The sequence below is a fragment of the Cnephaeus nilssonii genome, assembly GCF_951640355.1.
Source record: "Cnephaeus nilssonii genome assembly, chromosome: 13".
Classification (NCBI taxonomy): Eukaryota; Metazoa; Chordata; class Mammalia; order Chiroptera; family Vespertilionidae; genus Cnephaeus; species Cnephaeus nilssonii.
The window spans coordinates 3014810-3024219 of NC_137084.1; the positions used below are offsets into that span (position 1 = coordinate 3014810).

The following is a 9410-nucleotide window of genomic DNA, read 5'->3' on the forward strand; positions in this document are numbered from 1 at the left end:
CTCGGGCGCTGCCTCATTGCTCGCGAAAGGACCTGCTCTGGGGCTGCCCTGCACCCACCCGAAGGGCCCCACGCACAGGGGAGCCCCTGGGAGCCAGCGCCCGGCAGAGCCCTCAGCGGGGCCTGTGTCCGCGGGTCCCTGAGGCCCACGAGCGGTCACACGTTGGGCGGGGCGAGCGGGCGCTGGCTCCCGCGGAGGCGCAGGTGTGCGGGTTGCCGGGCTGCGTGGGGCAGCGCCAGGGGCTGCGTGGCAGGCCTGTTAGCAGCAGGACCGTGTTCTCACGCCCCGGGCCGTGGCCGGGGCGGTCCTGAGGCGGCGAGGAAGGGGCTGGGCGGGCCGCTCTCCGTGGCTCGTGGCCGGCGCCCCCTTCTCCGCGCGCCCCCTCACTTCGTCTGCCCCGTGCGTGGTCTGCATCTGTGCCCAATGCCCCCTCAGAAGGGCACCGCCCGTGGGGCACCCGGGCCTCCCACCAGCCCGGCTTTGTGTAGACCTGAGGGCACCGTGCCCGCGGCGGCATGACCTGGACGGAGCGGTCGGCACGGGCAGAGCGGGGCGCAGGGGGTCAGGGACGGGGCCCCGCTCTCCCAGTCCCTGGTGCAGGGACCGCCGGTCTCTCTTCACTTTTTCTCACTCGGTTTCATGAATGAAGAGGGTGAGACTCGGAGTTCGGGACTTTCCCGAAGTGACACCAAGGGGTGGGGGGCTCTAGAACCCAGGCCTGGCCAACGCCGCGTCCGAGGCCCCCCCCAACCCGCCACAGCCTCTGAGCGACAGGGCCGAGTCGGTATCGCATCTGAAGGCCGCAAAGCACTTCGCCTTACATCCTCTCCTGGAAGTACCGGTCGGCCCGTGGCTGTTGGTTCCTGTTTCTTGGTGTTTTTTTGTGTGTGATATATTTTTATTGATGTCAGAGAGAAAGGGAGAGGGAGTGAGAGAAACATCAATGGTGAGAGAGAATCATGGGTCTGCTGCCTCCTGCACGCCCCCTACTGGGGATTGAGCCCGCAACCCGGGCACGTGCCCTGACCGGGAATTGAACCATGACCTCCGGGTTCAACCACTGAGCCGCATTGGCCTGCCCGTGGCTGTTGGTTCTGCTAAGAGAGCCGGACTAGACGGACTGGACTCCGGAGACGGGTGGTGGCTGGGGAGGAGGTGACTCTGCACGCGTCCGCCAGGCCCGCGCTGGTAGAACCTGCCCCGCTCACCTCCAAGACGCGCTCTTTTCCCCAAAGCGAGCGTTTCGTCAGGACTGACGCTGTTCCAGAACAGTCCGGCTCTGACCCCTACGTTGTGTTGTTTAACCCGGTCTGCCAGCGAGGCCGGAGGGGCAGGAGGAATGGAATTTCTGGATCAGTAAGCGATGGGAACTTGACCCCGGCCTGAGCCTACGTGACCGCTGTCTGCCCCGGGCTCCCTGGGCCCGTGGCCGCGGCCGAGAAGCAACGTGAGCCGCGGCGCTGGGCCGGCCATGCTGCCGGGTATTCTAATCTGCTTCACGCAGGTGATAGGAATACTTCATCTTTTTTTTTTTTTTTACTGTTTGTTCCCTAAGGAACAAAGCCATTAAATAGGGGCGGCAGGAAAGCCGATCCGACGGAGCACCTGAACGGGCTCAGAGGGCAGGGCCCGGAACCCGATCGGCCTCGGCCTCTGCAGGGCCTGCCCTCGCTCTGCCGGGAAATAGGGTGCCGCCGGGCGGGAGGGCTGGGCCTCCTACCGCTCCCAGACTCGGTGCTGAGACTCACGGGGACCGTGCTCAGGCCCCCCTCCTGTGGAGGCTCCTAAATGCCAGGGAGGCCCCGGGACCCGGGTCTCGATCCCCCGGGACCACCAGCCCCCTTCCATGGGGTATTGAAGGTTCCTCTCTGAGCCTGTCCTTGGAGGCCCGGGCTCCGAATGACCTTTGCCCCCAGCACCCCACTTAGCCTCGGACACGGAGAAGCCCTCGCTGGATGTTGTGGAGCTGAGCGAACAGAGCTCCTTGCAGGGCGAGCTGCTGGGCAGATAGGGAGGCAGCCGCCGCCGGTGGACGCGGCCTGGACACGGCACGTCCTGCCAGGCCCTCGCACGTGGGCCGGGAGATGGGCTGCAGGGCAGGCAGGGCCGGGGCCAGGCGTGGGAAGGGCTCGTGGGTCCTGCCCGGAGGCTGGACCTGACCCGTGGGCCCCGGCAGGGAACGAGGCCGCGGTGGCTCGGAGCGTGGCGGTGCGTGACCGGGTGCGCGGGAGGGAGACCTCTGGGCGGCCACGTGGTGCGGGGGCGGGCCGAGTGGGCAGAGCTCAGATGCGGCTACGCCCCCTTCAGCAGTCACGCCCTGCGGAGCCCCCGGGAGGTTCTCCCCGTCCTTTGGGGGGGGGGGTGAGGCACAGCTGAGGGCGCCCCCACAGCCACAGGAAGCGGGCGGTGGCGCTGGAATCAGCTCCTCTGGGGAGGAGAGTGAGGGGGACCCGGCTCCGCACCCCCATTCCAGGCAGAGGCCCTGAGGTGGCTGAGGAGCGGGGCACCTGCTCCCCCGTGACACTGGGCTCCTCTGGGCGGGGGAGGGTGCAGGGAGAGACGGGGTGCTTGGTGTTGGGAGGGCCACCGCGCCACCTGCACGAGGGAGAGCCGGAGCCCCCCGAGGCTCCGCTGTGGACACGGGAGGCCGAGTGCCTGCCTGCGAGGCCCCGAGGCGGGCGGGCCGTGACTCTGTCCTCTGCGCCCTCCCCCCCCCCCCGGGTGCTGGGTGAGCGCGGAGGAAGGGGTTCCCAGGTGCCCATGAGTCCGGACAGGACCCCAGGGCTGTTCCTGAGCCTGCCGGGTGGGGGTGCACGGTCAGACGCCCCGGCCCACGAGAGGGCTGCTGACCTCTGGCCCCTCCCTGTGGGTGCCCCGCGCTTGTCCCCGGTCCCCATCCCTGTTTCTGTCCCTGAGAGCAGACCGCGCAGCTCCCCTCCTGCGGCCGAGACTCAGCGTTTCCCTGGAAACGAGACCCCCCTTCCGAGCCGCCCGTGGGGCTCTCGGGACGCCTTTGCCGGCGGCGGGGTGCGCGCCCCCCGCGTCTCATCGCGCTTCTCTCGGCAGGACCTGGCCTGGGCCATCAGCTACTACGCCCGCTTCTTCGTCACCTACATCCCCTTCTACGGCGTCCTGGGCGCCATCCTCTTCCTCAACTTCATCAGGTGCCGGCTCCCCGCTCCCTGGGCCTCACGTCCTGGCACCCCAACTTACCCCCTTCGCCCGCCTGGGCCGCCTGGGGTGCGGGGAGGAGCTGTTCCCCCCGTGGCCGGGCCGGGAGAGCAGGCAGGGCTCCGGCGCTGAGCACCCCCCCCCCCCCCCCCCAGGTTCCTGGAGAGCCACTGGTTCGTGTGGGTCACCCAGATGAACCACATCGTCATGGAGATCGACCGGGAGCCGTACCGGGACTGGTTCAGCAGCCAGGTGGGTCCCCGGACCTTGGCCCACGGCCGGGCCGCCTGTCCCGCTGCTGGCCTGGGGCGGCGCCGGAAAGGGTGGCGGCTGGTTGGGAGGGGCCCACGGGGACTCGGCGCGATGAGGGCTCCGGGCAGAACAGTATGACACGGGGGGGGGCGGGGGGGCGGGGGGGCGGCCCTGGGTCCTGGGCGAGGCTGGGCCTTGAGCGAAGGAGACGAGGCCCCTCATTCCTCACCCCTGGCCTCCCCCCTCCCCTCCCCTCCCCTCCCCTCCAGCTGGCGGCCACCTGCAACGTGGAGCAGTCCTTCTTCAACGACTGGTTCAGCGGGCACCTCAACTTCCAGATCGAGCACCAGTGAGTGAGGCGCGGGGGGCGGGCCACATGCAGTGGGAGGGCGTGGCCACCAGCCCCACCTGGGCAGAGGGCAGTATTGGGGGCCTCCCTCTCTCCCCCACTTGGGGAGATCCCCACCTCCCAGCCCTCGAGCATGCTCCTCCGCCAGCCCCCCTGAGGCCGGGAGGGGCGCCCTGTGCTCCCGTCGGGGGGACAGCCGCCCGTGTGGCTGGAGCGTCCACCTGGGCCTCCCCTGGTCTGTGCGCCTGGCGGGCGGGCAGGGCGTCTGTCCCCTTCATTGACAGGGAAACTGAGGCCCAGCTTGCCCGGAGCTGAGATGCCAAGGGGCTTCCCCCCGAGGCCCCATCCCTGCTGCCCCTCATCCTCGTCTCCCGCCACCTCCTTTTCCTCTCACCCCTCCAGTTCACTCGTTTCCTTTTTATTTTTTTACTTTTAAAATATATTTTTATTGATTTCAATTTTTTAAAAATAGATTTTTGTTGATTTCAGAGAGGAAGGGAAGGAGAGAGAGACATCAATGACGAAGAAGAATCATTGACCTGCTGCCTCCCGCATGCCCCCTACTGGGGACTGAGCCCACCCCCTGGGCGCGTGCCCTGATGGGAATGGAACCTTGACCCCCTCGTCCATAGGTCGGTGCTCAGCCCCTGAGCCGCACCGGCCGGGCGCTGGTTCCCTTTTTAGAAAAGCTCGGTGTTGTCTCCAGCACCACATACACAGCCGTCCACGAACAGCCCGCCACGTGCCCGCCGCCGGGGGGCGCACAGGGCGAGCGCAGGGGTCTCCCTGGGCCGCAGCCTCACCCTCCGCCCCCCCCCCCCAGCCTCTTCCCCACCATGCCGCGGCACAACTTCCACAAGGTGGCCCCGCTGGTGCGGTCCCTCTGCGCCAAGCACGGCATCCGGTACCAGGAGAAGCCGCTGCTGCGGGCCCTGCAGGACATCGTCCGGTGAGGGGGCCCCGGGGGACCGGGCTCCCGCAGAGGAGGGAGGGACCTTCCCATTGTCTTCCTCGGGGCCCCGGAGAGCCCTGCGCTGCAGCCCCTGGCTGAGAGCTGAGGAAGCACCTGCACCCCAGCGAGGCCGCCCCAGCCCGCCCTCTCCCGGGGCTCCCCGTCCTCTCCCGGGGCTCCCCGCCCTCTCCCTCAGCCTCCCTGTCCTCTCCCGGGGCTCCCTGTCCTCTCCTGGGGCTCCCCGCCCTCTCCCGGGGCTCCCCGTCCTCTCCCGGGGCTCCCCGCCCTCTCCCTCAGCCTCCCTGTCCTCTCCCGGGGCTCCCTGTCCTCTCCTGGGGCTCCCCGCCCTCTCCCGGGGCTCCCCGTCCTCTCCCAGGCCTCCCCGCCCTCTCCCTCAGCCTCCCCGTCCTCTCCCGGGGCTCCCCGTCCTCTCCCGGGGCTCCCCGCCCTCTCCTGACCCCTGACCGCCCCACCCCCTTCTTCCCAGGTCCCTGAAGAAGTCTGGGGAGCTGTGGCTGGACGCCTACCTCCACAAATGACACCACAGCCGGCGGGGCCGTGGGAGGGGGAGCGGGTGGGGTGGCGGCCGCAGGGGTGGGGTTTTGTTCTGAGGGGGGTCCCTGAGCCCCGATGTTTGGTCCTGCTCCTGGCTTCCTCTCCCGGTTCCCTTCCCTGCGCCCTCAGCACCCTCCCCGGGGGCCGCCCTCCGTCTGTCCCGGAGCAGAGAGGTGGCCCAGGCCTGCCTCCTCCCTCCGCCCCGCACGTCTGCTGACCAGAGGCCCCTGCCCGGCCCCTGCAGCCCGGCACCCCCCCTCCCTCCTCTGCCCCTCAGCACACCCCCCCCCCCTGCTGCTTTCTGTCCCGGGAGCTCCCCGACCCTGCGGCTGGGCTCCCTCTGCGGCCCACGGTCTGCCTTTGTGTAGGGGAGGCTGGCTCTGACCAGGCTGAGCACTTCCGTCTGACCCCCCCTTCCAGCCTCCTCCCTCCTCCAGAGCCTGTGACCTGGGCCCAGGGGGCAGCCCCACCCCCACCCTGCCAGACGTTTGTCCTAGTTGGGCCGCCTTAGATTCTGGAGCATTCGAACCGTCTCCTCGGGCTCTGTCTTCCCCTAGCTCGCACCTTCTGCTGTTTAACCTTTGCTGCCCGGGGCCCTGGGGCTGGTGTGGTGACAATCTGCCCCTGGCCACCTGCCCCTCGGCCAGTGGGCTGAGCGGGCTCACTCCCCGAGGCACTGTCGGGGCCACCACTGTGTGTGTGTGTGTAGGGGGGGGAGGGGGCAGAGGAGGAGGGAGCCCAGGAGGTGATAGGAGGTGGCACAGAGGAGCTGGGGGTTGGGAGGGCCTGATGAGGGCCAGGTGGAGGTACGAGTGGGAGGAGTTTGGGGCTGGAGGCCAGGAGCTGAGGGACAGGAGTGAGGGGTGGGAGGGGGAGGGGAGCCCACCCCTCCCACCCCCTGGGGGGACCCAGAGCCGCTGCATCTGGAAACCTAACCCACTAACCGATGTTTAGCTGCGGGGCAGGGTCAGCGCAGCGGGGGAGTGCCCAGCCCCCGCCCGGAGGGACCAGTATGTGGTGCGACAGGCCTCCCGTTGCCGCCCTCGGCCCTGCTGCTGAGAACAGGCCGGAGGAGCTGCTGTCGCTCCGCGGCCAATGGATCCATGGGGAACTGGTCTTCATTTTTATCCTGTTGCTCCCCGCCCTACACTTTTTGGAAATAAAGAGGTAATTTTATTCTCACTTCCCTGAGGCGCTCAATCAATGCCCGCCGTGCTGGGGGTGGGGGAGGGCGGCAGCCGGAGCCGGGCCTCGGGCAGCCCTTCTGTCCCCTGGGCCCCTGCGGCCCCGACCGCCCCTCCGCCTCCCCGACCTGAGCTTCGGGCCAAGGACCCAAAGAAAGGGGCGCCTCCCTCCTGGGCCCTCGGCAAACCCCGCTCCCACCCCGGAGCCCCGGGGCCCCGGAAGGTGTTCGGAGGCAGCGAGGAGGGCTGGTGCGGGCTGCCGCCCTGATGCCATCCCCATCCCCTCACCCCGGACCCGCTGTGCGCCCACAGCTCCCCGCCCCCCCCCCTCCCCGCCCGCCTCCTGTCCACACAGTCCCGGGGCAGAGAGCATCTCCGGGCTGAGGAAACAAGTCCCCGGAGACCCTGTGTCAGCTCCTGGGGGCCCCACACCCTGGGAGGTCCCAGCCTCGCCTGGCTCCCCAGCTCGGGCAGCGTCATGGAGACGGGTCCAGGGGGCAGTCCCGCAGGTGGACTCCAGCCCGAGCCTGGGAGGAGCCCAAGGGAATGCGCTGACCCCCCGCTGACCCCCCACTGGCCCCCACGCTGCTCCGTGACCACCTGCCTCTGGGCTGGCTCAGGGGCAAGTCCAGCTGGACAAGCCAGGGGAGGGCCAGAGGGTCAGGGCAGTCCACCTAGGGGCGCCCCCCGGCCTTGCCTGCCCCCCAATCTCCACAGTAGACCCTCATCCCCGGCTTGTGTGGCCTGTGACCTCAGTACAGCCGGCAGGGTCGGCCGGGTGACGGGGAGGGTGTGTGTGGTCCCCCGTGGGCGCAGGCTCAGGCCGGACCGAGGAGCAGAAGCAGCCTGCCTGCGCTGGGGGCAGAGACCGCCCTGGCTCAGTGGGTGGCTTTGGGCCAGTCCTTTGCCCTCCTTGACCCTCTGGGCTCCAGGCTCCAGGATGTCTCAGCCACGGGTCCCGGGGAACTGAGGCCAGGTGGACGCCCGGCCGTGAGGGCCCCGGGGATCGGTGACTCTCCCCCCGGCCTGGCCCTGAGGTCTCACCTTTGGGTCACGAAGCTGGGACGCCCATACCTGCTGTCCCCAGACTTCCCGGAGGCTCTTGGTGAGCACAGGATCGTGGGTTTCTGACCCCCAAGCCCTGTCAAAGCTGTGCCACCTTAACACGCCAGGCCCCGAGGGAGCCCAAGACCCGAAGCTCCATCCTCCGGAGGCCGAGACCCAGCGTTTGGCTCCCCCCCCCCCTCCTTCACTTCCCACAAGGGAAGCGCTGTTTCCCGCCCATCCCCCCCCCCACCCCGTCAAACGTCAGCTCTCCCAGGAGGCCCAGGGGCTGGGCCAGACGGCGTGGAGCCTGGAGGAGACCAGCGCTCACCCACAGGGAACTGAGGGTGCTGCCCCCATAAAAGGGCGTCACTTGGCGGGGGGGGGGCATGGGCAGGGTGCCAGGCGCAGAGGAGGGGCTGGCAGGGCAGCCTGGGCGGGTGGCGTGTGACCTGGCGTCCCCGAGGCGGCCAGTGGCCCGGCGGTTCCTCGGCGTCAGCGGAACTCGGAGGAGGCCTGCGAGAAGGGGCAGGATGGAAGGGCTGCCCTAGGAGTGACCGCCACGCTCCGGTGACAGCCTCGCGCCAGTCCAGACCCCTCAGCTGTCCCAGGTGCACCGCCCCGTCCAGGCCCGCCCCTCCGGACAGGAAGCTGTGGGTCCCGGAGGGGGCGGGGGAGACGGCGGCCGTCAGGAGCTCGGAGCTCTTGTGCCTGGACTTGGTCTCTCTTTGTTGTCGTTGATGTTTCGGGAATTGGTCTTGTTTCTAACCAATCTGGCCGCCCCTAAGCAGAACGAGTGGCCCCAGCATGCTTGTCCTCCGCCATCGTGAACATTTATTTTTTAAATTATTTTTAATTAGTTAATTTTTTAAATTGATTTCAGATAGAGGAAGGGAGAGGGAGAGGGAGATAGAAACAGCCATGATGAGAGAGAATCATCCATCGGCTGCTTCCTGCACGCCCCGGACCAGGGATCCGGGATCCAGCCCACAACCCAGGCATGTGCCCTGACCAAGCATCGAACCCTGACCTTCTGGTTCACGGGTTGACGCTCAACCACGGAGCCACACTGGCAGGGCGTGAATGTGGCCGTTTTGAAGGCATTTAGGAGCAAGTGTCCTGGAGGGTTGGTGACAGGCCCACGGGGACCTGGGCAGCCCAGTGCCCCAGGACATGTTCGGGCGAGGGTTGTGGGAAGACCAAGGAGAGCCAGGACCTGTCCCCACAGAGCTTGCCACCCCTCCCAGCCCCTCGGGACACGACCCACAGGGACCGGTTCTGTTCTGTGACTCCTGCCACCACCGGCCGGGCAGCCCACAGCGGGCTCTTACAGTCACAGCTTCCCTCCGTCGTGTTGCGTTTCTTCGGGGCCCAAGGCTCTGTGCGCACCACTAAGCAGGGACACGGGGTTCCTTAGAGGCCCCCCCCCCCTTTCACAAGCCCCGCACAGGCTCCCAAATGCTCGCTCCGCAGCTGCCTAAGAGAAGGGAGCGCTCCGCTCACAGAAGGCGGTGCCCTGTCCCCAGGGGCTCCCGCAGGGGGAACAGTGGGAGGAGGGAGATGACCGATGACCTGCCCCCGGAGGATCCCAGACCATAAGGGGGGGGCGGGGTTCCCCAGGGGCCTGTAAGCGAGTTCCCAGGCAACCACCCATCTGCTGCTGAGGGCGCGCTCCCCATGGCTACCACCAGGGGCCGCAGGGAGCGTGGCCTGCCGACGATGGTGCAGTTACTCCGGGCGCCGCTGGGTGGCGCTGCAGGCTCAGCGTCCGCGCTGGGTGAGGCCATGCCCTGTTGTTTTTAAGTACCACTGCTTTTTTTTTTTTTTTAAATTAAGATTTTTAAAAATTGGTTTTTAGGGAGAGAGAGAGAACATCGATGTGATAGGGAAACATCAGTGGGCT

At 67.9% G+C, this 9410-nt stretch overlaps 1 protein-coding gene across 1 annotated transcript in view; it reads left to right on the plus strand.

Moving 5' to 3' along the window:
• Positions 1–6465, plus strand: part of FADS2 (fatty acid desaturase 2) — a 29582-nt gene extending 23117 nt beyond the window's left edge. The window contains exons 8-12 of the mRNA XM_079787493.1: positions 3067–3164; positions 3327–3423; positions 3693–3772; positions 4596–4721; positions 5212–6465. Coding sequence (XP_079643619.1) covers positions 3067–3164; positions 3327–3423; positions 3693–3772; positions 4596–4721; positions 5212–5263 — 453 coding nt within the window. The 3' untranslated portion in view covers positions 5264–6465. The remainder of the gene's footprint in view (positions 1–3066; positions 3165–3326; positions 3424–3692; positions 3773–4595; positions 4722–5211) is intronic.
• Positions 6466–9410: the final 2945 nt, after the last annotated feature.